Raw genomic sequence first — 27,864 nt, forward strand, 5'->3', positions numbered from 1 at the left:
AGATATACTTTCAGTAGAATGGAACTTGCCAGGGGTGAGGAGGAAGCAGGGAGACGGGATTTATTATTTAATGGGCACAGAATTTCAGTTTGGGCTGATGAGAAAGCTCTGGAGGTGGGTGATGCGTTCTGGGGATGGTTGCTCTACAGTGTAAATGTACTTAATGCCACTGAAATGCACCCTTACAAGTAGTAGAGAAGGTAAATTTTGCCTGTGTATTTTACCACAACTAAAAAATATATATATATATATATATATATATATATACTTTCAAAAGCTGTTTGCAGTCATAAAACCACTGTAGTAGGAGGACGTGCCTGCGTGCTAAGTCACTTCAGTCTGTCTGACTCTTTGTGACCCCGTGAACCCTTTAGTGGGCCTCCCTGCATGGAATTTTAGGACCCAGCTTTTATGCTAATTAATGTAGTCATTCTTTACAAGACCAAGGAAGTACAGTTGAGGTTTTTAAAAGCATGTTGCAGTTTGAGGGTTGAATTGCATTCACCATCTGCATGCTTTGTCTTTCTAATCCCTAACCCTACTACTCTGGTTGCTCTCTATCATGGATATGAAGCCCAGTTTAATTAAGAAGAGACTGATACATCCAGGGTGCTTGTGGTTATCTGAGGTTGGCACAGCCAACTTCTGGAACTAGTTAGTTGTTCATGCAGCTGTGTGAATGTCACCTTGTGTACGTCTGGAAGCTGACAAGAGTTGTGTTGGCCTGGCTAACTCTGCTCCTGAGCACTGTTTTCCAGTGTCTGGAATGGCATTCATATGCCTGTGCCTGAAATCACACCATCAGAGTCATTCCTTCGCGTGACTCTGGATTCTTCTCTCTTAAGATTTTCTTTGAAAATGCAAACACACACAGACACACACACACACACACACACACAAAGAGAACAGCATTCTGTAAATTAATACACAAAATAAATAGGATCCGTGACTCATTATATCTACTTTCCTTTACGACGTGCGTGTGCAAAGTCTCTTCAGTCGTGTCCGACTCTGCAACTCCGTGGACCGTAGCCCACCAGGCTCCTCTGTCCGTGGGATTCTCTAGGCAAGAATACAGAAGTGGGTTGTCATGCCCTCCTCTGGGGATCTTCCCGATCCAGGGATTGAACCAGGATCTTTTATGTCTCCTGCAATGGTAGATGAGTTCTTCACCTCTAGCGCTACCAGAGCACTGTAATAGTGGCTGAAATTCATGAACTGAGACACATCCACCCTGGTTTTCGTGTCTTCATTGGTTGAGCGCCTACTGTGTACCATGCTGTGTCTAAGGACGTTGTTCCTGGCTTCTGGAGTTACAAGTCTGATGGGAGAGGCAGACCCGGACACACAGTGCTGGAAAGAGGACTTGGAGCCAGAGGAGGAAGGGACCGACACGAGTATGGGAGTTCACTGGGGAAGGATGTGGTGGTGATTCTGGGCCGCGTTTTGAAAGGTGAAGAGTCTGCCAGCTGGAAAGGTGGGAGCAGGGTCACGTCAGTTTGTTTTCTCTGAGCTTTTTCTGACCCTTGACAGAATGTCTGGGTGTCCTCATCAGAAGGTCATGGGGTGAGAGAAGCCTGTGGGCCCCTCAGGAGGTCCCCAGAGCAAGACCTCTGCCCAGAGCTCCGAGTGGTCTCCCAGGCTCTTCAGGGTCATTGCTTCCAGGCAGTTCAAAGAGAAGGGGAAGGAATTTTTAAGACAAATTTAGCCAACCTGATCCTTTTGCCTGGGGAAGGCCTCGCTCTTAGACCAGCTTTCAGTGCATTTGTCTAATCCCTTTGTGGAAGGAATTAAAATGCAACACCTAGACACTGGCTTTATTTTTATCTGAAATTCCTCGCCATCATTTGAGGAAAATTGTATTGATTTTTGTTGTGTTCACGTTATTGCTTACATTGTTACTTGCCTCAGCTCTGGAATCTTCTTTCCACGGTTCAGAGCACAGATTCTGGAGCCAGACTGCCTGGGTTCATATCCTGGCTCAGCCACAATTTAAGCACTCCCTGCCTCTGTTTCCCCAGTATAAATGGGGATAATTACGATTTCTACTCCACTGAGGTTTTGTGGGGGCTTCCCACGTATCGCTAGTGGTAAAAAAAAAAAAAAAAAAAACCAACCTGCCAATGCAGGAGACATAAGAGATGCGATCCCTGGGTCAGGTCAAGAAGATCCCCTTGGAGGAGGGCACAACAACACATTCCAGTATGCTTGCCTGGAGAACCCCATGGACAGAAGAGCCTGGTGGGCTACAGTCCATAAGGTCACAAAGAGCTGGACACAACTGAAGTGACTTAGCACACACACATAAGTGTTATGAGGCTTCAGTGAGTTGGTTACAAAATATTTACAACAAGGTAAACAGGGAGCATTTAATACATCTTGGCTGTTATTCTGCACTTCCTGCAGAGCCCTAACCTGAGACTGTTCTAATTAGAATGTAGAATAAGTACCATATCCTCCAGTGAGGCGTTCAGAATTTACCAGGCAGTCAAAACATTCCATGAGGGTCAATGGGTCTGTTCCAGACACTGTTAATAGATACAAAACCCAGTTCAGTGTGTCCCCTCCCTGGGGACCTCTAGCCTTGTGAGAAAACGAGATCGTATCTATACCTTCACGGTGACAATTCCTGCATTTTGCACAGTGCTGACTCCCAAACAGTCTTCACAGCCTCTCAGTAAGTTCCTGGAATATCCTGCAGGATAATAAGCGTTTCCACCAGGAAACACTGCCTGCTGGTTTGATTGTTCACTGGTGGCACAGTGGCAAAGAATCCACTGGCCAGTGCAGGGATGCTGGTTCAATCCCTGTGTCAGGAAGATCCCCTGGAGGAGGAAATGGCAACCCATTCCAGTATTCTTACCCGGAGAATCCCATGGACAGAGGACCCTGGCAGGCTGCAGTTCATGGGGTTGCAAAGAGCTGGACATGAGTTAGCGACTGAGCAGACGAGGTCCTCTGGTGATGATGTGTTTACCTAGAGGGGAACCAGTGTGTACGTGGGCTTGATTTTCCTCCAGAAAGGATGGTTTGTAACCAGCTCCATGTTTGTGTGCATCTTAGGTTTGGAGGAGACCAGCCTGTCTACATCAACATCATCAGAGATCCTGTCAACCGGTTTTTATCTAACTATTTTTTCCGTCGGTTTGGAGACTGGCGAGGAGAACAGAATCACATGATTCGCACCCCCAGCATGAGGCAGGAGGAGCGCTACCTGGTGAGTCCTGTCACCTCAGATATGTAGCCCCCGCACCCCAGGGCCATCTGGTCCTTGGGCTCCATGTGATGAGGGCACCGCTTCAGGAAGCAAGTTTTTGCCAGTGAAAAATTAATTTTCCAGATCATTCAGATCCAAACAAACATTTTCTCAGATGACTTTCTAACCTTGTTTTCCTGTTTTTCTTTAGTGTTGATTTCAGGTCCTGGAGAAAAAACGGTTTTTCCCAGGGAATCCTGACCAGCACTATTGTTTTGGTGCATTTGGGGATTTCTTTTAAAAGGTCACAGAGTGCTTACTCACACCTCATCCCATTCAATTTCCATGACAGCCCCATGAGGGAGGGGTACTTTGAGAGGAGGACCCTAAGATTCCAAAAAAATGTGAACACAACCATGACTGACTGTTTCCAGGTCCTCTTACTCCAAGTCCAAGGTTCTTTCCACCACAGCGCACCAGAATCAGGCATCCCAGTGAAATCTGTTAGCTTTTCCGGACCTTATATTGGGACCCTCAACGTCACAGGGATGTTGATTTTGACCCCAAGAATTGCTTCCGCAGCTCGAAGTTGGTAACAGATGAAAGTAGTGCACCTTATTGTCAGCTCCAGAATAAAAGATGCGTTTCCCACTAGTTTGTGACCTAGATTAACAAACGCTTGCTGAGGGCTTAGAGCCTGGTGTTAAAGAGGCTGAGACCCTGGCCTCTGTGTCTGCAGGAGCCTGTTGGTTTCACCCAGACCATCCTGGGCTTTCAGGCCCAGAAGAGAGAGAAGAATGTATGAAGGGCTCAGTGCAAATCTGCCTCCACTGCTGGCATGCAACGCAGAGGCCATGCCCACCACTGCTGTGTGCACAGAAGCATCCTTCAGCTAAAGAAGAGTAGTGTTAGTTACAGTTCCAGCGCAAGTTCTCTTTCCTCATTTGATTTTAAAAATCATAATAACAGTATGTATTTGGAGGATGGAGCATTTTTCAACAATATCACTTTCATGTCTTAAAATCCACAGTTAGAGTTGAGAAAATTGAGATGCACAGAAGTATCTTATCCAGTGCTACACAGCTAGTTATAGATGGGCCAAGACTAGAAACAAAGGCTTTTTACTGGCCATTCAGCATTTATTCAACTACCTAATGCTTCAGGGACGTATTCTGATGTTATATTTTTAAAGTGCCTTTTAATTTTTTTCTCTTTCCATTATGATGGCAAAAACTCTTATCTCTTCCTTTATATGTTATGAATATGGCTCTGTATTTTTTATTATGACAAGCACGTATTTTTTATAATGACAAGTACATATTCAGAGTATAGAACCACTTACTAGAAGAATAATGTCTTTATTGTTTGTATTGGACCCGATTCGCCTGTTATGTTTTTTGAAAACATAGAGCATATTCCATGTAATCAAAATATCTTGCAAAGTTTCTGTTCAAAGTTTTGGTTCGATCTGATACTAGTGAGAACCAAGTTACAGCAGAGGATGCCAAAAAAACCAAAGATTTGAAAACAAGTTTTATGAATCTTACTCTTCAAATATTAATGTAGGTAATAAGTAAATTCATAGTCTATCAGACGGTGAAAAGTGATCAGGGAAAGTGAAGGGGCAGTCCCAGGGATCTGTCATGTGGGCAGGGGGTGGTGGCGGGCAGGGGACCAGCTGCAATGTTAATAAGCAGACCAGGGAAGGCATTGGATCTAGCATATCAGCAATGATTAGAATGAGAGAGAGACTTGATCACGCAGTTGGCTGGGAGAACGCCGCCCAAGTAGAGAGGGGAACTGGAGCGAAGGCCTGACGTGGGCACTCGTGCGTGTCATTCAGAAACCAGCAGGGAAAAGGGGGTGGCTGGTATAGAGTGAGGGGTGCGGGCAAGGAGGTGGCAGGAGGTGAACTTGCAGAGGTAACTCTTGGAGACCACACACCATATAAGGCCCTGTGAGTTGCTGTGATGACTTTGAATTGAGAAATAAAATGAATACCCCCAAATCATACACACCTTTTTTTTTTTTTGAAGGATAGTTGATTTACAACGTTGTGTTAATTTCTGCTGTATAGCAAAGTGATTCATTACGCACACATATATATATACATTCTTTTTTTGATACTCTTTTCCCCTGTGGTTTATCATTGGATACTGAATATAGTTCTCTGTACTATACAGTAGGACCTTATTGTTTATCCTCTCTATATAGAATAGCTTATATCCGCTAACCTCCCATTCCATCCTCCCCCACCTCCTTCCCTTTTGGCAACTACAAGTTTGTTCTCTATGTCTGTGAGTCTGTGTCTCTTTCACAGATAGGTTCATTTGTGTCAAATTTTAAATAACACATAAGTGGTTATCATATGGTATTTGTCTTTCCCTTCCTGACTTCACTTGGTTTGATCATCTCTAGTTCTATCCATGTTGCAGCAAATGGCATTATTTCATTCTTTTTATGGCTGAGGAGTACTCTTGTCTGAGAAAGGCTATGGCACCCCACTCCAGTACTCTTGCATGGAAAATCCCATGGACGGAGGAGCCTGGTGGGCTGCCGTCGATGGGGTCGCACAGAGTCAGACATGACTGAAGCAACTTAGCAGCAGCAGCAATACTCTTGTCTACGTGTACCACGTCTTCTTTGTCCATTTCTCTGTCGATGGACATTCAGGTTGTATCCATGTTTTGGCTGTTGTGAATAGTGCTGCTATGAACATAGGGGATTACAGTTTTGTCTGGATATATGCTCAGGAGTGGGATTGCTGAATCATATGGTAATACTATTTTTAGTTTTCTGAGGAACCTCCATGGTGTTTTCCACTGGGGATGCACTAACTTACCAACCAACATTCCCACCAACACTAGAACGGTTCCCTTTTCTCCAACACTCTCTCCAGCATCTGTGATTTGTAGACTTTTTAATGATGGCCATTCTGACGGATGTGACGTGGTACCTCATTGTAGTTTTGATTTGCAATTCTCTAATAATTAGCGATTCCTTAGTGGGTCAGTCAGTAAAGAATCCACCTGCAATGCAGGTGGCCTGGTTTTGACCTCTGGGTTGGGAAGATCTCCTGGAAAAGGAAATGGCAACCCGCTCCAGTGTTCTTTCCTGGCAAATCCCATGGAGAGAGGAGCCTGGCGGGCTATAGTCCATGGGATCACAAAAAGCCAGACTCAACTTAGCATCTAAACCACCACCCCCAGTAATTATTAACATTGTGCATCTTATCATGTTCCTAGTGGCCTTTTGTATTTTTTCTGTGGAGAAATGTCTATTTAGGTCTTCTGCTCATTTTTCAATTTGTTTTTCTGTTGTTGAGTTGTATGAAGTGTTTGTATATTTTGGAGATTAAGCCCTGTCACAAACTGTACACATCTTAATCAGTGATTCTTCCTCCTGAATCTCCTCTAGAAAGCTGAGCCTGCCTCCCAGCAGGGGATGCATCACCTCACAAGCCCACAGACACCCTCAGCAATTCTCTCCCTTTTTTCTGGGGGTCCAGACTCCTCCCTCCTGCTCTAGACTTATATCTGTCTGAAGCCTTGGTTCTTGTTCTGAAGTCTCACAAGCCTCTTTACACGGAAACTTTCCAGGGGATTTGATTGAAAATAGGGTCTGTGGGAGAGACAGAGAGAGAGAGAGACCTTAAAGTTGTGCAGTGCACAACCTACCCAACTGTACGTGGATGTTCCAATATTCTTCAGTGCTCCCACCAACTGCTGGCTGCCTATATCATTTCTCTGAGTGATATAATGTCTTCACATTTGTCCTCTCCTCCCAATGGCCAGCAAGGTCTTTGAGAACAAGATAAGATCAGAGTTCCATCTCTGTCCCTGGAATTCAGAAGAGTGGCTGAATTAGCTGTTGTTGTTCAGTTGCTAAGTTGTGTCTGACTCTTTGTGAACCCATGGACTGCAGCACACCAGGCTTCCCTGTCTGTCACTAACTCCTGGAGTTTTCTCAAACTCATGTCCATTGAGTCAGTGATGCCATCCAACCATGTCATTCCCTGTTGCCCGCTTCTCCCCCTGCCTTCAATGTTTCCCAGCATCAGGATCTTTTCCAATGAGTCAGCTCTTTACATCAGGTGGCCAAAGTATTGGAGCTTCAGCTTTTTTTTTTAAAGCCAGTAAAATGTTGAAAACTGGTAATGGAGACAAGTCTTGCATTTTTGGAGAGTCTTTATGATATGAGAGATTCTGGGGAAATTCCCTGCCTGGAATTCTACCCTCAGAGATTCACAGGGGCCCCCATTTCACACGTAAATCACTGTGTCCTGAGAAGGGCCCATGTCAGATGAGCTCGGCTTATTCCTTGGCCAGGCCCCAGCAGGAGAGCCCTGAGCTCCCCCAAACAGCAGAGAGAGAATCAGGGAGCAAAGAGCAAGGAGGGCCCCAGAGACACGTGACTCCTTCAGATCCAGCTCCCGTCTGACCCTGTTAGGAGACTGTTCTCTTGTTCAAAGGATGGTTTGTTTATTTGGAAGAAGCCAGTGTATTGCCTTTTTTTTTTTTTAATAGCTGAAACTTTTTATTCCCTCTCCTCGATCCCATTAGACACTTGGAATAAAACTGTCCCCTTTCAGAGCCTGTCCTCATTTTGGCAAGCCTGGGTGGTCAGTTGTTTCACTCAAAAGAGGGTGTTGTTTGTGTCTCGCTGGGGTGCAGGGCAGCTGTGAAGAGACCGGGTCCCCTCAGTGAGGCCCTGCCTGGGGGTGAGGGCCCGAGAGTGGAGGCAGGCGAGCCCAAGTGGGCAGGCAGGGCGACCACCCCCTTGGGGACTGAGCAGCAAGGCCTCTCGCTGCTCACACACAGAGTCACGGGCGCTGGCCTGAGACGGGTCCACTGGTGTCCCCACTTGATTCCAGACCCCAGGGCTCCAAAGCCCTTTGCTTTATCCAGTTGCCAAAAATAAGGCAGTTCTGCTCCTGGCTGTGGGCCTTGCAGAGCTGCTTAGCATACAGCTGAGAGAGGGTGGGGTTTGGGGGCTGAAATATTATCATCTGTGATGCCAGGTGGTTGGGAAGAAACTGGAAATAGGAACAGGGATTGCAGGGTTCCTGAAGGTCAGTCATGAGGAGCCTCTCTTCTCTTGGATGCAAGAATGGGGCCTGGGTCTAGTGATGGGTTAGGGGTCCAGCCCAGCATAGAAGCCAGGCCTCCTGACTCCATACTGTCTTGTTGGATCACTTGGACTTTATGTTTTACTTCCTGGATGGTAAAACGAGAAGAGGAGTGGGCCAAGTCCCATGGTTTTTGAGCAAAATCATTTCATCTGATGCATCTTTACAAAGACATAGCTGTTATAACAATTTTTTTTCCAAATACTCAAGCATCTTAGAGCTATTTCCCATATTTTCTGAAAACAGATTTCCTAAAAGCTTCTACTTCTCTCCAAAAAATCTTCACTTATTTATCAGAAAATGATTTTACAATAAATTATTGCTAGAATGGGTAAAATTCAGCGTATAGCAGCCATGCTATGAAAAGGCAGTTCTCTGGGACTCGTTTCCCTCTGTCCGGAGCCAGGCACTCGGCTCACCATTGCAGAGGTGGCTGCGTCCTTTCTTGGTTTTAGGCTTGGGAGGTGGGGCGGGCGGATCTGAGTGCAGGCGCACGTGGACATGTGCCAGGGCTTAAGACTTTCGTCCAGCCGGAGTCCAGGCTGCTTGATTTCCAGGGCAAGGACATACCTGGCACCCAGAATGCAGTTAAGGAGAATGAATGTCTGCTAATGAAGAGCAACTGTTGTGATTTACAAGCGAGGGAGAGCGTCTTGTTCCCTAGAAGCCACTCCCTTCTCCAGTCCCCAAATTTCCCTGAAAACAGCTGCCATTTCCACTCTGTTAGTTATACGTGTGTGATTTTTTTTTTTTTTTTTTTTGCTTGTTGTTTGCCTAAAACCTGCCCTGAGAAAGGTTCATGGTGAACACTTCTGCAGAGATACCACTTGGCATTTTCAGACAACAATAACAAAAATGTCCAATTGAACTCTTTACCCAAATTCCTGCAACTTCACCAGATGACCGTTCCCTAGGTGATCCGCCATTTGTAGAGCAGAAAGAGGGAAAGGCATTTTCCCAGGGAGAGAACTGCCTCTGTGATGCTGTTTATTCGTCTTGGCTGTAAAGCGTGGAAAGTAATGCATGTTTAAAAGAAAAGATGTGTAATTTACAGCTTCTTAATTCATAAAGAATTCAGTGAATCATGTTGGATTCTGGAGAAGCCTGAACACAGGCCAGCATCAGCAAAGGTTTTCAGAAAGCTATGCGTTTTAATCCGCTTGAAATCTTTGGACTCTGAGCACCCTTAGCTTTGGAAGTGTATCTATGAAATACTCGATTCTGGAAATTTCCACTCAGTCCTGACTGGCTGAGGCTGTCCTGGCAATGAAACCTCAGGCTGTCCCTTCATCCCTCAAGCATCATTCTTCTTAAAGGAAGAAAACGAATAAGGGATTTGGATCATCTGCTTTTTACGTAGTTCAGTAAATATATGTATTTTCCAAAGCTCCAAAGGTAAGAAAGTCATGCTCTTTGTCTCCATCTAGTTTCGATTTGGCCTATGACTGCAGGCTGAGCAAGCGGCCCAGGACATGGTTTACTTAGCTTCTGTTCTCCGCTGCCCCAGCTGGGTGACAAGCCAATGGATTTAGCCTCCACAAACCTTACTCTTCTCTTCTGTACAATGGGACCATATTACCTTGTCTGTTTCACAGGCTTCTCAAGAAAATAAACTGAACATTCTACACAGAAGTGTCCTGAGAGCTAAAACTTTCCAAAATACATTTTGGAATTAATGCTTTCACACCCCTGGCTCTGTCAGTGGCTCCCGGAGACCACTCATTTCCTATAAATCAGGGCGAATGGGGATGTTTATCTCTTCTGGGGAGCCAGCAGCTGCTGCTGTTCTCCTGTGGCTCAGGGTACCCTGGGCCGTGTCCTGAACCATCAGGTCCGCTTCTGCTGAACCTTTCAGATGGCCCGACTAGACCCCTTCTCCTGGGAATCTGTTTCTAAGGAAACTGCTTCTCTGTGTTCCCAACAGCTGGAGACATGTTTTGATCCCAGCCTGCTGGCACCCATTTGTCCCATGTTTATTTACTTGGAAATCTAAGCTGGTGTAGGCAAGTGCTTGTAAAGTCCCCAAAGCAGTGCGTTCTTACCCCGGAGGGTGGGGAGGAGAGGTGTACAGGGCCACAGGCTCTGACACACTGAGCCACACAGAGGACAAAGGTGCTACTCCGGAGAGAGATGTCTCTGACATCCGTTCCTCCAGAGGTGTGTTGAAAGCAGGGATCACAAGTATTTAGAGAACCAAAGACGAGCTCTGTTGGTTTAGCAATACCTGGAGTATCCCTGAGACTCAACCCACCACCGGTTTCTTGGAAGATGGAAGAAGAGGACCACAGTTTGAAGAGCAAAGATGCCTTTAGAGAATGAGAATAGCACACATCTGACCAGCAGCAAGACAATGGGATCTCAGTCTATACCCAGAGGACATGGCTTCTCTCAACCACCCAAATGAACAAGGAAATAAGTCTTCCTCTCAAGCCTCCGAAGAGGAATCAGCTTTGCCAACACCTTGAGGTTAGCCCAGTGGGACCTGTGTTCAGACTTCTGACCTACAGAACTGGAAGATCAGAAATGTTGGTTCACATTTCTCCCCCTTCTTTTCCTATCTCAGTTCTCTAACCCAGCTGAGAAGGGTTCTCCACTTTTAAGGATTTTTGTGAATCCATTGGGCTCATCCAGACAGTCTAGAATCATCTCCCCATCTCAAGGACTGTAACCACAATCACATCTGAAGAACCATTTTTTGCTGTATGTATATGGTGCCATATTCACAGGTCCCAGGGATTAAGGTGTGGACATCTTTGGGGTCTATTATTCTGCCCACCACAGTGTCACTGTGACTGTGGGGACTGAGGGAACTGTGGAGGGGTTGTGAGCATGACAGGCATTTTGAAACTTGGCTTGTCTCGGTCACTGGTGACTGTGCAGTGACACCAAGCTAGGGCTGCCATAGTGACGAGAAGCTAGGGCTTCTCTGTCTCTGGTCTGCAGAACCAAGGGGCCAGTTATACATTTTATTTTTACTTCTATTAGTGACTCATCCATCCATCCATCCACTCATTCATCATTCATTCATTTATTAATGATTTAGTGCTTTCTGTGTGACGAGAATAATAATCAGAACTGGAAATAAAATGCTGAGCAAAAATAGACCCCATGTCTGTACTCATAGAGCTCAGAGTCCTACAAGGGAGGCAGGTGTTAACTCCCAAACCACACAAATTCATGTGAAATGTAACTGGCTCACATTTGACAACACAGAGAAACGGGCCACTGTCTGGGCATAGTTGGCAAGTCTAGAGGCCAGAGGAGTGGTGGTTGAACTAAGATGTGAAGGGAAAGAGAAGAAGGAGGAACAATCTGGACATCGGGAACAGTACATGCAAAGGTCCTGTGGCAGAAGGGAACAAAGTGAGCAAAGGGGAAGAACCAGGGAGGCTAGAGCAGGGTGAACTGAGGGACAAAGGGAAGAGCTGAATCCTGCAGTGTGGGCAGGCAGAGGTTGGACCCCACAGAACTTTCCAGGGCCTGTTCACGAGGACTGGGGAGACTCTGAAGGATTTAAAGCAGGCCTTGGGGGGTGGGGAAGCATGTTTACACGGGATCCCAAGATTTACATTTTGGGAAAAAAATGACTAACTTCAACATACAGTGTACAGAAGGGCTCCAGTTAATCTGAGGTTGCTGCAGTGATCAAGTGGGAGATAAACAATCAAGGAGCAAGTATTTACAGAGTGAGAACCATGCCTAAGGAGCAGCTCTAGGGTAGGGGCAGGGATGGTGATGGGGAGCATTTACCATGGGGAGCACTTCACTGTCCTTCCATTTGCTGACTGCCTGGTTGGCAACGGAAAACCCAAACTTGAGGAACTGTCATTGGCTGGGGCATGATTAATTAGCAAAAGAATGCTGCAGACACTTCAGCCTGAGAATTGAGGAGAGGAAAGAAATCAGTGAGCTGGGCTCACTGGGGGAAGCTTCCTAGACAAGGTGGGAGCTAAGATCTGGGGACAGATTCAGATTCAGGAAGGGGTGAGGGTCAGGAGGACTGCAGGAGCAGAGCGTTTGTGCCAAAGCTCGAGAGCCTGAGGCTTGCACTGTGGTCAGCCGCCCAGCTTGGCTGGAGCAGCGGGTTTCGAGTTTAGGGTTTGGGACTGAGAAGCGATTCACCAGATGTCCCCGAGGAGGCTGCCAAATCAAGTTTGCCTGACCTGCTTGCTCAATGGAAGCTCCCATCAGAAGCACCAAACCCAAGCTACCAGAGCACAGCCAGGTGCATCCCGCTGGCCACCTGTCAGCTGAGCTCATCTGCTCCAGACCCCCGCCCCTCACTGAGTCAGCCACCAGCTGCAGCTGCCCCCTCACTGGGGGCTCAGGCCTGCACCCTTGCTGGGACAGGTGGTTTAGATTTATGAAGGTGGTGGCTCTCAGCCTGACCGCTCTCTGGAATCATCTGGGAGGCTTTTAAAACTCCTGTTGCCTGGGTCCCACACCCAAAGATTCTGGTTTAATCGGTCAAGGGTGCAGGCTGGGCTCTGGGATTTTTTAAAAACCCCAGAAGTGATGCCACATGTAGCTAAGGCTAAAAAATAATTACTGAGAAATAACTGCGCATCCATTCTTGGCTGTATTAGCAGAAGTTAGTTTTACTGACAGATGCACCTCCTGAATATTTTCTAGAAGCTTACTTTCTGTATCCGTTACATATTTAGAAAAAGCTCTATTTACCTTCCCCTCAGGAATGTTTTTATTTGTTGGACTTTTAATTGGTATGTGCAAATATACAACACTAAAGGAGTTTGATGGCATAGTGTTAGGTATGTTGTATTTATGTATACTCTGTATGGGTCTTAAGTCAGGCTTTCTTTTAAATTGAACTAATTAACATTTATTATATAGAAACCAAAGAGTATATTATACTATACATTTAAGATCTCACTTCAGGAAGCATGTTTTAGGCAATAAAACAGAGAATAAGTACTTTGATGAACAAAATATTTTATTTAACATGAGAACATCTTTTTGTTTGGTCAGTGGAGTCATTTGGAATCCATTACCATTTTTTCTAAAGAGATATGTGTCACTCTTCAAATGCAGGCCAGTTTGTACAAATACATATACATGTTAAATTTAAGGATGTGGGTGAATAGGGCTACACTTTAAATGCAGTTGGGAAATGTTCTTTAAAATACTGTTCTTTAAAATGCAGCCAGGGAGCTTGCTACTCAAAGAAGTTATGGGGTGAAGGTTTATGTAAAGTGAGAAACTAATGACAGTTTATCAGTGTTAGAATTTTGAATTTCATACCCTAATACTTGTTTTTCAGAACCTGACACACCTTTGTAGTTGTCCTCAATTTGCTTTGCCAAATTGTAATATTTTTTACTACCAAACTGTTTTACATACACAGCATAAATTCCCCAAAGGCAGAATGACCTCTAAGTGTGTTCTTAAAAATATTTTGCAAAATCTGAAGACAGACAGGAAAAGTAAGTGCAAAACATCTAAGAGATTTATTGGAATCTCAGCTTGAATTCTAATTGCAAGTACTTATGAAAATGTCAATATTAACATGAAATAGCTGGCAGTTTTTCTAAAAAATGTAAATTGAATTAGATAGTGCGTAATTGGAGAAACGCTTGCTTCACTCAGGCTCTCTCAAAACAAGTCTTCAAATCTGTTAGCTGCAGCAGCCTTGCCCTCTAATGGCTGGAAACTGAAGGACAAGGCAAAATACTTGCGATTGCAAGGAGGATAGGAGGATAGAAGCTAAGCAGAGGGAATGGCAGACTATATGGCACCGTGTCGGAAGACTCCTCCCAAAGTGAGGGACTCGGTGTAAAGTCAGGACCAGCATAGTCTTAAAAAGAAACAACTCAGTGGGTGCTGAGGGAAGGGAAGACAAAAGCATGCTAAGTGCCTTGGAGCTTCTGGGCCATCTTCAGTAGAAATGGTACTATAGATGCCCGATGTCCTGAAATGCAACTGAGAGGTCAGCTCACTTCATAATATTAAAACACTGAGAAGCCTGAAAAAGTTATAGAATAAATAGTCAAGCCTGGAAATTGTGATAGTCTTGGCTTAATAAGTTTTGCAGAGCACACTTAACAATCCACTTTAGTTCCCTTTTATGATTGACTAATCAGTGTCTCAGGCAAGGTAGAAATGACATCAGTATGTCTGGTTTGTCAGGAGTATAATAGGAAGTTTGATTTTATCCCACATGACATTTCCATTATCTAGGATGACAGCCAGGAATGAATGAGCCAGGTGGGGGATCCACTGGCTATAATGTCATGCAACCTCTAGGCACAGACCACTTTTTCTCTGACCCTAAATCCATGCAGATATTCCTGAATTAATGAAAGAATTTTAACCAAATCCTGCTTGATTTCAAGACAAAGCTTTTAAAAAAGTGGCTCCAACTCCGTGTTTCATATTACAAGGAAAAAATACAATGGAATTGTATCAACATTCAGCTAGATGTTTCTATACTCATTTTTTTTTTTTGCACTGAAGAGGAAGGTTATACCAGTATGACTTTTAAATGTTACCGCTGCCCCTTCACCACTCTGCAGAGTTTTAAACACTCACTGCTAGCTTTTAAAATAAACTTACCTCTTGGATGAGACTTGTTAAGAAAACCAGCAGATGTATAAAAGAAATTATCAAGTTCAATAAGAGGTGGTGGAAACTTTGTTGACAATGAAATCTCACTATGGTTATGGCATTCCATATATGACCCACTACTAATGAGTAGAAACCTGTGAGATTAAGAAAAGCGATCTAAACAAAAATAATAGGGAGTTCCCTGGTGGCCTCCTGGTTAGGATGTCTGGACTGTCACTACCGTGATGCAGGTTCAGACCCTGGTTGGGGAACTGAGATCCCTCAAGCCACCTGGCGTGGCCAAAAAAAATGCCAAAACAAAACATAAGATTAGCCTCAGTCAACCCTGATTACTGCTAATCTTTATTTCTCCAGGAAATTATTACTCGGTGTGAATTATATTTATTTTTTACTTGCTAATATAAATAGTACATTTTACTTGCTAATATATATTGCTTCTAAAGCCTTCAAATTGTTTCACATTTGTGTATATCTTACATGTTTAACTAAGATATAATTTTTGTAGATGGTATAACATGATCTCCTCTTTTAATCTCAGCACCCTTCACAGCAACCTGGCAGACATCCAGCCCAACTTTCAGTATACACTAAATAACAGATCCAGATGTGGGCAGAGCATCAGTGTTTATCTCTCCTCTCCACTTGCATGTGCAACTTAAATATATACTGAACACCTACAAGGCATCAGGCCCTGTGATAGGAATAGCCGTGGCAAGATGAACATCCACCCCTGCTTTCTGCCTCCACCACATGCAAAGAAACCCATCTCCTCTTATTATTCTCTTATTAGTGAATGATACCCCTCTGGGTTCAAGAAACTCAGGAGTCGTCCCTGCCTGCTTTCTCTCCCCAAACCCCTCAACCCACATGCAGTTAGCCACCAACTTAACCTGGAATCCTCCTGAAAGCAGAGCCTGACACAAGGGTTTGGGTGAAGGTTGTTAGAATTCAGACAGGGATCCCAGCAAATTCCAGGAGACAGTGGAGGACAGAGTCTAAGTCTGCTAAGCAGAGTCTAAGTCCGCTAAGACTGTCAGTTCTTCCCTCGACTTCGCTCAGATCATTCCCCATCATTAACAAAGTCCTTCTCATGTTCCTCCCAAATATCTACAGTAGCCTCATAGCTAGGCAGCCTGGCTCCCGGTCACCTGCCAATCCACTGTCACAGTGTCTACTGTGCACATCTGATATCAGGCTTCCCTGGCTTAAAACTCTTTTGTGTCTTTCTTCTCCCTAGGCATAATGTTAGCCATTGATATTGCTGTATTATCATAATTATTTAGTCGAAAAGCATCATGACTACTTGTAAATCTACAACTATCTCAATAAAAAGACTTCAATAAAAAAAGCATCACAAACCAAGAGACAAAGGATAGGTTAACCAATGAATAGCACAGGAAAAATGGAAGTGAGAATGAGCCAGTTTTGGAAACAGGACATGAGAAGCATGGTTTTATTACCATTTGTTTCATTTAGGAAACCAATAAGACTGGAAGGATAGGGTCAAATTATTCAAAGTTTTGAAAGCTGCAGAAAGGACTTGAGAAGTCATCATAGAAGGCAGGACTCACCAAGCTTCTTGAGCCAGGAATTAAATGACATGATGTGAAATGCTGCTTCTAAGTTGTGTGTTAAACTTAGAAAGATCTTCTTCTCTTTGAAGCTATTAAAGGAATTCTCCATGGTGTCTTCCAGTTGTAATTCTTATTGTTTAATTTAAAATCTTTGGCCCATCCCAAATTTATCCTGCTATCAACTGTAACATATCAGTTCAAAATCTCTTTTTCCCCAGATGGTTAACAGATTATCTCAACGACATTTATATAATAATTCATTTTTTCACACTAGCCTAAAGTGACACGTTTACTATATATAATACATTTTTATTTTAGGAGAGATCAATATTTTGACTTTTTATTTTGTTCCATTGGTCTCTGTCTTTAAGTATAGTAACACACAATTTCATACTGTATGTGTGTACACGTGCTTGTGTGTAAACTAGCATGTAATTATATAATATACTTATTATATAATACACAATAATATGACTAATATAATTAATGTTATATACAATAACTATTATATGATAAATATTTTATTATTTGATAATGTTTAATTGCTTCTCATTAACCTTTTCCGCAGATGTCCTAGCTCTTTTGTCTTCGTTGATTTGTCTATAGAAACTTTAAAATCAGCTTGTTCAGCTCCCTTCTCCCCACATATATCCTCAGGAAACCTCACCATCGTTTATCGGGTTTACATTAAGTTTTAGACTAACATAGGGAGAATTCACATCTTTATGTTGAGTCTTATTATGTGAGAATATATTTTGCCTTTTCCGTTTGTTCAAACATCTGTTAAATCCGTTGAGAGGGAGTGTTATATCCCTTGAGAGTGCTTTAAAGTTCTCTTCATTTAGATCTTGCACAGTTCTTAAGTTTATTTCTTGGTATTTTATCTTTTTTGTTGTTGTTGCTACTTTTGCATATTATCATTACTGTTAATTAAAGTCTGTTTTTATTTTAAACTCCACCAACTTGCTGAGTTCTCTTACTGTTGGTAGATAGATTTTCAGGAAATTCTTTCCAGTTTACCAGCTAACATTATATCCCCAGCTAACAATGATCATGTTTTCTTTCTTTTTCTCAATTTTTATAAATCTTATCCAGTTGTTTTTGTTAGTGTCTCTAGAGTACAGTTAAATATAATGGTGATAAGAATCAGTTTCTTATGGGTACCAAATAATTGAAGTAAAATTAAATCATTAATTGTCTACTTTTATTTATTTTTGTGTTTTTTCTACTAGGCCATAATTTAAAAGATCCAGACTTTTGGGGATTTCATTTCAGGCAGAATATAAGCAGCAGAAGTCTCAATGTCTAATGGCAAAAAAATCAAGGGAAAAAGATAGAATATTTCCTTAACCCTCCACCATCGCCTGCATGTAACTTAGATCCCACTATTAACTTAGCAACCCCTGAGTGACTGCCTTCTCAACAGCCTGTTTCACCCAGATTTGTGAAAGAAAGCCTCATACTTGTGGTAAATTTAATGTTGGAGTCCTTTCTGGAGGTCTCTGGGCTGGATATGATCTTGTTTCTTTCCCAATGGGTGTGGTTTTCCTGGCAGTCAGCTTCTCCGTGACCACATTTAATAAGTTATAATAAATGCAGAAAGAGTTCATCCTTCACAAGTTTGCAATACAAAAGAATGATGAAAAACAAGTAGAGGCTGACGGAAGAACTAGGTTCACATTTTACTTTGCTTTAAGATATGAATAAATGTGAAACTGAATGTTGCCAGGTTAAGATCAGCTTTGGCTGAGTGTGGCCCATCTCTGTCAACAAGGCCACATGTCAGTCTGTCTTTTCTGACTTGTGGGAATGCTACTAGAGGACCAGAAATGCTTTTGAAAGGCCCCTGACCATACCGGACAGCAGGAAGGTGAGGCCTCTTTGCCTGGGACCCTGTACTTTGTTTCCAATTCACCCATTTAAATATAAATATGGAAACAAGTAAGCCAGGATCCTTGAGAGGAGCCTTGACTGTGGACCCTGGGATGGGTGATGCTTCTTGTTGAAGTTTTGAACTTGAAAAGCACTGTGGGGAACTTGAGTGACACTGTATCTCCTGCCGTGCTCACTCTTATCCTTGTGTGATCAGCAGGTTTGCTGATTAATTGTTGTGTCTCTTTCAGTTTGGGAAATTAAGTCGAAGTCAGCAAGTAAACCCCTCACTTGAATTGTTTTGACTTAAGTACGCACGTGAGACTTTGACTTTGTCATTTCCAGCTGCCCCCCTCATTAAATTCAGATCACGAATATCATACATTGAAAGTGAAAGTTATTAGTTGCTTAGCCGGGTCCGACTCCTCACGACCCCATGGACTGTAGCCTGCCAGGCTCCTCTGTCCATGGAATTCTCCAGGCAAGGATACTGCAGTGGGTTACCATTCCCTTCTCCAGGGGATCTTCCGGACCCAAGAACCAAACCCGGATCTCTTGCGCTGCAGGCATATTCTTTACCGTCTGAGCCGCCAGAGAAGCTCTAATATCACAATGAGGATATGCCTTTTATCTTCGTGAGCAAACCCCAGATGTGACAGCCTGAGTGACAAGGCTTTTACCACTCTCTTCTTGTTTCCTCTGTCCTTTCTAAGCCTGACTGTCAGATATCCCGGCTCCTGATGGGCACATATCTTCCCTGCCCTGTACACATTCCACTTTTTGTTTCCCTGGAGCGCATCGTGTAGGAAGGGTTTCATCAAATTTACTGCGTATGGGCAGGAACTTCTCTGTCTTCTTGCCAACATTTCTTCAGCACCTAAAAAGAAAGTTTTTCTTTGATTAAAAGGAACAGGGCCTGGCAAGAGTAAGTGCTCAAAGATTATTTGTTGAATAAATGACTAAACGAGTATCTGATTGATTCACAGTTTGATAAATACATGATCATGTCGGTGTATTGGTTTTCCCAGGTGGCCCTAGTGGTAAAGAATCTGCCTGTCAGTGTAAGAGATGCAAGAGACGTGGATTCGATCCCTGGGTAGGGAAAATCCCCATAGTAGAAAATGACAACCCATTTCTTCTCAAGTGTTTCCCTTCATATAAATGTGCACAGCTGTATTTTATGTACAATCCCTCAGTTGCCTCCAGGCCACAACTGATGATTACCATGGGTTTTTTTCCTAAATAAAATGGAGGCTTAATTGTTATCAACTGAGCCATTGTCTCTGCAGATCTAAGGGCAATTCCCGGGGCACACCAGATCTTGGAGTTCACCTCTCTATTATAGCTGATGAAATTAAGTTACACCAGTTTAATTAGACTAATATTTTACTATCAACTGCAAAAAGGAACACTTCTGCTAGGTTTAGCAGCTTTGACAAATAGTAATTTTAAACTTGAGGTGTATAGCACTTGCTTATTGATAAGTAAATAAAAATATTATCAATAATCCAGCAAAATTTAATTTTCAGAAATGTTTCTTCCTTGTGAAAAAGCTCTTCTAAACTGGAGAAAGGCATTGTTTGTTTCATACCCTACGCCTGAAGACTACTTTGGTTTCCACTTTTCATCCAGTGTCAGTTTTAGTATTTCAGCTGCTGCTGCTGCTGCTAAGTCGCTTCAGTCGTGTCCGACTCTGTGCGACCCCATAGATGGCAGCCCACTAGGCTCCCCCGCCCCTGGGATTCTCCAGGCAAGAACACTGGAGTGGGTTGCCATTTCCTTCTTCAGCTAAGATACCTCAAACAATTCTCTCTAAATGTTATTCGTGGAAGTCAGGCTTCTGCCAGAGCAAAATCTGTATTTATTTACAAAACCACATTTCACATGGAGAATTTTAAAATCCAGTCAAAATGAATGATTTTACATCAAGGGCTGAATAACACCAAGTTTTCAAAAGGCTTTTCTTTTGAGAAATTTAAAGCTTCTCATTAAGTCTTTAGTCTTCCAAAACTGTGCCATTTTCTAAGATAGCCTTATTAGTCTCATTTTGCAAATGCCAAGATTATGCAAAGAAGCTATTAAATATCTTCCAGGGTACTTGACTTAGGAACAAACCATCACTGATAAATTAGAAGAAGAGGCTACAAACAAAGCAAAAAGAAAACACTTGGCAAGGAGGAAGCTAAATATAAGAACAGGATTTGTCCTCAGGGCCCTTTAACATGGGGTTCCAGGGAGTTGAGGACAGGGGGCAGGGAAGACTTTAATTAATCATTGCACTTTTCAAGGCAGAAAAGAAGGCTATCTCATCTCATCCACTCATTTAAGTAATTAGGACTGGAGCGTTAAGGTTGGAAGCACCACATGGAGTTGTCATCCTTACGATGCTGTAAAGGCTAAGCCATATTGGATATTTATCAAAGAAAGTTAATTTAGGAATAGAATGGCATGAATGGGCTTCCCAGGTGGCTCAGTGATAAAGAATCCTCCTGCCGATGCAGGAGATGAGAATTTGATCCCTGGGTCAGGAAGATCCCCTAGAGAAGAAAAGGGCAACCCACTCCAATATTCTTGTCTGGGAAATCCCATGGACAGAGGAGCCTGGTGGGCTACAATCCATGGGGTTGCAAAACTGTTGGAAACCACTTAGCAACTAAACAACATAATAACAACAACAATCATGAATAATGCAATACAGGAAAGTCTGGGAAGTAGCCCAGTGCAATGCTAACTGACTTCAGTTGTGTCAGATTCTTTGCAGCCCACCAGGCTCCTCTGTCCAGGGGGTTTTTCAGGCAAGAATACTGGAGTGGGTTTTCATTTCCTTCTCCAGAGGATCTTCCTGACACGGGAATCGAACCCACATGCCTTATGTCTCCTGCATTGGCACTAGCACCACCTGGGAAGTAAGGGTGGACATTAAGCTCAGGAACAAAATTAGAAAGCCTGGAAGTGATGGTCATCTCCTAAACTTTTCCAGTCCGTTGCTCACCAGGCTACTTATTATGACATCCTAGTTCAATTTCATGCTTGTCCAGAAGGGGAAGACACACATGCGTGATCTCATGTAATCTTTCCAGCACCCCTCTAAGATAGTTATTATGCCCATTTTCACAGATGAGATGCTAAGGACTACAGGAGTTAAGTCGCTTGCTTAAGTTTACACAGCTAGTAAGAAGCAGAGCCAGGGTTTCAGCATGCTGGAGCTGGCTTGGCCTGGCTCTGAGCAGCTCTTACATTTTCAGGAAATTTTCAACTTATTACTATTTCGGTTGACATCAAGATGGTGGCTTGAATTTGGCCATGGTAGAAATAGTCACACCATGGAAATCTGCAGATGCTATAAATCAGGTCTTTGTTTTTTGGGAAAAGGTAGTTGTTATGAATTTACTGACATATCTCTTATTTGAATCCAGGTCATCTGACTCTAGAGTCGCCCCTCAAACTTCTATGCTACATCAAGGTATATAGTGATTTTCTGATGCATTTCTGACTCCAAAAATTCCTTAAGCCACCTTGTTTCCGCTGACTGCCTATACAAGGGTGGTCAGGCCCTGTCATGCCCATGTCCCTCTCTGCGTTCCTCCATCACCACTGTGTGCCCGGCTGCCTTCCTACACAGAAAGTTTCTCCAGGATAAGAAGATAAAATATCTTATACTTGCTTGCATTCCAGCCCCTGCACACCACCCCATTGTTGAGTAGTATTTACTGTGAAAGGTAACACTTATATATGCACTCGCCTCTATTGATGATTAGGGATTAGTAGCATCTATGGAATAATTTAGAAAGGTGTTTCATACAGTTGTATCTGTCACCACTCCAATGAATTCCTGTGTCTTTCATTTATAAAGGTAGATAACTACTGCAAAGTGTGTTTCAACCTCAGGATGACCTTTGAAGAGAACTGTAACATCCATTACAATGATGTGGTTCATATGCTTCCTGCCTCCTCCCACCCACAGACCAGGGGGTATATTAATTACCTGCCTGCCTGGCCACTGGCAGCGTATTGTGAAACTGTGTATCCTCCCAGCTCTGCTCTCTCCAGCCTGGGAAATAAAATATGCCTGCTGCAATGGAAGCAGGGAGGTACATACGAGCTTTCAGAGTTCCAGACTCTTCTCTCCTTGTGTCATGCCCTCCAGTCTGAGAGTGGAGCATCTGTAGAGACCAACCCAAGAAAGGTTAAGATGCAAAGAAGCCCAGGAACTCTGGCCACTGTAAAAAGTGATGTGCCCTACCTGGCCCTGAGATGTCAGAAGACTTGGTCTTCAGGGTCACTTCAAACTGCTTAATACGTGAGCTACTAAAAATATTTCTAGTACACATGAACCAGCTAAGGAAGCTGATGCCATGAAATCTGTTTCCGTATGAAAAAATGGGTCTCTCATGAAAGCAACCTCTACCCTCAAGCAAAGATCTTGGAAATCTTTTGACACTGCAAAAAAAAAAAAATCTGTAAATCACCACTTCTGCACCACTTTCAGAAATGTTTCTTCCTTGTTAATTTATTTTAAAACACTTTCTTTTTTTTTTTTTTGGAGTGCCTGTTATGAGATGGATCCTTTTCTCAGCACTCGGGAACCATTGGGGAATAGAACAAAAATTGCTATTGTTGTGGAGCTCACGTTCAAGTTTTATTCGTTGCTTCATTGGGGAGGTGTGTTCATTTATCAATCGTGTCATTCAGCCAAACAGGCACTACTCTGAGCCATGTGTAATGGTGGGAGCAACAACCAATGGGGAAACAACATAGACTGTCTAAGGGGAGAGGCAGGCACATGGCCCTTGGGTTCTAGTACCTATGAATATCAGTGGACTGCTCTGGAAGTCATGTGCATGAGGCTTCCAGGAGGAGGTGACACGAGTATTGCTGGATATGTAGAAGGCAGCCAGGAAGAGAGGGCATAACTTGAAGCAGCTTATAGCACAGGAGGAACTGAGGGTCATGAAATTTGCTGTTGCCGAAAGGATGAGGCGGGAACTGGAACCCAAGATTGGACAGATAGGCAGAGCCTGCATCATCATGCTTCATTAATTTCTCTTATTTAAAAGACAGTTCCCTCAGGCTCACTTCTGCTGGTGTTCTCCTTTGAAAGACAGGCAGGAAGCCAGAGGAGACCGCTTCCTTGGCCTCTACCATGCAGGTGTAGACCTGCCAAGTGATCACTCTGTGTCACGCTCCCTGCCTCCTCCCAGCCACACTCCAGTCCCTTTCACCATTATATCTCTTCAAAGAAGACTTCTGTCTGTTCCCTAGGATGCAGCAAGTTCCCTCCTCTTCCACATTGCCCTGCTTCTGGGTAATTCACTGGTAGTTCACCAGCCCATCAGACAGCCACTTAGAGGCTGCACTTTCCCACCCACATGCTAACATCCCTTTACCACCAGGGAGTGAACCAAGAGTGAGCTTTACAATCACCTCTGTGCCTCTGGAATGGCCCTTCTGGAAACGTGGGACCCTCATCAGTCCTTCATCAGCCAATAAAAACGGGATGATAGATGTCCAAAGTCTTTGAAAATGCAAGAAATACGTAATTCACAGTGCTCTTGTTATTATTTGACACCTATAAACTTCTAAAGAAGCAGTAAATGGCTTTATGGGCTCTTCACAAAGGTGAGGTTCTTTGACCTCACTGAATGCCCCCATATAAAAACCTTGGTTAAAAAGTTAAAAGGGCTCAAAAGGATTTAGGACAGTGAAAGGAGGGAAGAATTGAGGCAGAATATTGAAGCCAAAAATTTCAGGCCTTCCCTCTTTGAAGGAGTAGGTAAGCCACAGCAAAAGTCACCTGGGTCTCTGTTACTTTTTATTAACTTCATTACTATTTTATGACACTTGTAGACTGATTTGATAGAAGGCTAGCGCTCAGATATGCAGATGACACCATCCTTATGGCAGAAAGTGAAGAAGAACTGAAGATCCTCTTGATGAAAGTGAAAGAGGAGAGTGAAAAAGTCGGCTTAAAGCTCAACATTCAGAAAACTAAGATCATGGCATCCAGTCCCATCACTTCATGGCAAATAGATGGGGAGACAGTGGAGACAGTGGAAACAGTGGCTGACTTTATTTTTCTGGGCTCCAAAATCACTGCAGATGGTGATTACAGCAGTGAAATTAAAAGACGCTTACTCCTTGGAAGGAAAGTTATGACCAACCGAGACAGCATATTAAAAAGCAGAGACATTACTTTGACAACAAAGATCTGCCTAGTCATGGCTATGATTTTTCCAGTGGTCATGTATGGATGTGAGAGTTGGACTATAAAGAAAGCTGAGTTTTGAAGAATTGATGCTTTTGAACTGTGGTGTTGGAGAAGACTCTTGAGAGTCCCTTAGACTGCAAGGATATCCAACCAGTCCATCCTAAAGGAGATCAGTCCTGGGTGTTCACTGGAAGGACTGATGTTGAAGCTGAAACTCCAATACTTTGGCCACCTGATGGGAAGAGCTGACTCATTTGAAAGGACCCTGATGCTGGGAAAGATTGAAGGCAGGAGGAGAAGGGGACGATGGAGGATGAGATGGTTGGATGGCATCACTGACTCAATGGACATGGGTTTGGGTGAACTCTGGGAGTTGGTGATGGACAGGGAGGCTTGGCGTGCTACGGTTCATGGGGTCGCAAAGATTGGACACAACTGAGCAACTGAACGAACTGAACTGAACTAGGGCTTTTCTGATAGTTCAGTTGGTAAAAAATCTGCCTGCAATGCAGGAGACCCTGGTTCAGTTCCTGGATCAGGAAGATCCACTGGAGAAGGGATAGGCTACCCACTCCAGTATTCTTGGATTCCCTTGTGGGATGCTTCCCTGGTGGCTCAGAGGTTAAAGCGTCTGCCTGCAATGCAGGAGACAGACCTAGGTTCGATCCCTGGGTCGGGAAGTTTCCCTGGAGAAGGAAATGGCAACCCACTCCAGTATTCTTGCCTGGAGAATCCTATGGGCAGAGGAGCCTGGTGAGCTACAATCCACGGGGTCGCAAAGAGTCAGACACGACTGAGCAACTTCACTTTCACTTTCACTTTCAGCTGGTAAAGAATCTACCTGCAATGTGGGAGACCTGGGTTCAGTCCCTGGGTTGGAAAGATCCCCTGGAGAAAGGAAAGGCTACCCACTCCAGTATTCTGGCCTGGAGAATTCCCTGGACTGTATAGTCCATGGGGGTCACAAAGAGTCGAACATGACAGAGTGACTTTCACTTTCACTTAGGGCATTAAGGGGCCTCCCAGGTGGTCATACATTGCAGTGCCCCCTGCAACATGGGAGACCTCAGTTTGATCCCTGGGTCGGGAAAATCCCCTTGAGAAGGGAATGACTGCTACTCCAGTATTCTTGCCTGGAAAATCCCAATAGACAGAGGAGCCTGGCAGGCTACAGTCCATGGAGTTGCAAAGAGTCAGACATGGCTGAGCAACTAACAGTTTCATTTTCAGGGCATTAAGCAGGGGAAAAAGTAACCCATAAGACCCTTACCAAAATAATGGAAGGCAAAAGTGATTGGTCGTTACACTTGTTCAGATAAACTGAAAACAACTTGGATTGCATTAATAGAAGCATCAGTTGTACTGAGAACAAACGCATAAAAGGAGATAACATGTCACGTGCCTTTCCAGATGAACAGATAACTTGTTAAAGCAAGGCAGCCACATGCCCTCTTCCAAAAAGGAGACATGTAAAACTGAAACATCAAAGCCTGTCCAGGGCCATTAAGCATTCTCATTTGAGAGGTGAAGTCTCTGTCTAATCTTCTAATCTTCCTCAAATGTAAGAGTTAATAAGAAGTTGCCAGTTCGTATGGTAAATAACAACCTTTCCTGAGCTCTCGGTAGTCGATGAGTTTTTACTTTATTTATTCTCATTGTCATATAGTCACTAAATCGTGTCCAGTTCTTGCAACCCCATGGACTGTTCAATGGAGGTACATTTACGTCAGTGAAAATCCAACTAAAGAAACAATGAACCCTTTGTGAAGAAATGTAACATTAAAAAAAAATTAATGTATGAGGTTAGGAAAGTTCAAAGACTTTTTCCTTCTTTGTTCTTTTTAATATTTTATTTGGAGTTTGGCACTAGAGTCAGGACAACCCATGGTAACAAAAAAAGACTCTCTTATTAAAAAAAAAAAAAGTACTATATACCAAAATATTTTTTCTTTTTAATCTGTTATATTTTAATTCCTTCTTTTATTTAAAAATATTTATATCTGTGTGGCAAATTTATGATTATATTTTCACTTTTTGCTTAACCATATATTCTATAATAAGCACAGGTTAACTTTGTAATAAAAATATTGGACGAGTAAGACTAAGGTTTGACACCAAGGAGATCTTTCTTGCTTTTGAATTCAAATAGTTAAGCAAATTAGTGTAGTAAGATTGAGAAGCCAAAGAAAACATTCAGGCACAAGTTAACCGAATGCTAGTTCTCCATTTAGCCATTTTCCTTGTTCACATTGACGCCAGGGTGTTCTCATGGATAAAATTATAATCCCAGATATTCAGACTTTCAGATTCATATTTTCCGTCTCAACTCACAGAAGCTTTATGTGGGGGGTTTTGCAGAAATTTCTCCTTGTGCTTCAGTCACTTGCCTTTTCCCTGTGACAGCCAGTAGAGAACAGTAGTACAGGCTGACCATCCCCAGGCCCTTGGGAAACAGTGCTAGGAGGCTCTGTATTCATGGATTGAGAAGTTCTGTTAAAGCACCAAGTTCTTTCTAAAACAATTTGGATCAAACAATGAGACTAGTTGCAAACCACAATATTTATAAGAGGTGTAAATTTGAAGTCTGCACTGGTATACTTTTAGGAGTCTAAAATAAAAAATGGAAAGAAGAGAGAGGGTGCCAAGTCCACTCAGTTGGGTGTGGAAGCTGATGGTACTTCCTCATTCATTCGAGAAATACTGGCGGAACATCTGCCCTCGGCCAGGCACCTTCTAAGCCCTGGGACTTCTGTGAACAGGATAGAGTCCTACCTCTCTTGGAGCTGATACCTTAATGAGACAAAACAGATAGTAAACAGACAGACAAATAATAGTCAAACACTTGCTCCTTGAAAGAAAAGGTATGACAAACCTAGACAGTGTAGTAAAAAGCAGAGATAACACTTTGCCAACAAGGATCTGTACTGTCAAAGCTGTGGTTTTTCCAGTAGTTATGTACAGATATAAGAATTGGATCATAAAGAAGGCTGAGCACCAAAGAACTGATGCTTTTGAACTGTAGTGCTGGAGAAGACTCTTGAGAGTCCCTTGGACTGCAAGAAGATCAAACCAGTCAACCTTAAAGGAAATCAACCCTGAATATTCACTGGAAGACTGTTGCTGAAGCTGAAGCTCTAATACTTTGGCCACCTGATGTGAAGAACCAACTCACTGGAAAAGCCCCTGATGCTGGGAAAGATTGAGGGCAGAAGGAGAAGGGGGCAACAGAGGATGAGATGGTTAGATAGTTTCACCGGACTCAATCAACACAAGTTGGCGAACTCCAGGGGATAGTGAAGGACAG

At 43.3% G+C, this 27,864-nt stretch overlaps 1 protein-coding gene across 1 annotated transcript in view; it reads left to right on the plus strand.

Annotated features, from left to right (window-relative positions):
• UST (uronyl 2-sulfotransferase) overlaps positions 1–27,864 on the plus strand; it is a 312,460-nt gene that overhangs the window by 218,458 nt on the left and 66,138 nt on the right. Inside the window, exon 5 of the mRNA XM_052645814.1 lies at positions 3,064–3,217. Within this exon, the coding sequence (XP_052501774.1) occupies positions 3,064–3,217 (154 nt within the window). The remainder of the gene's footprint in view (positions 1–3,063; positions 3,218–27,864) is intronic.

Source organism: Budorcas taxicolor, chromosome 9, assembly GCF_023091745.1.
Source record: "Budorcas taxicolor isolate Tak-1 chromosome 9, Takin1.1, whole genome shotgun sequence".
NCBI lineage: Eukaryota > Metazoa > Chordata > Mammalia > Artiodactyla > Bovidae > Budorcas > Budorcas taxicolor.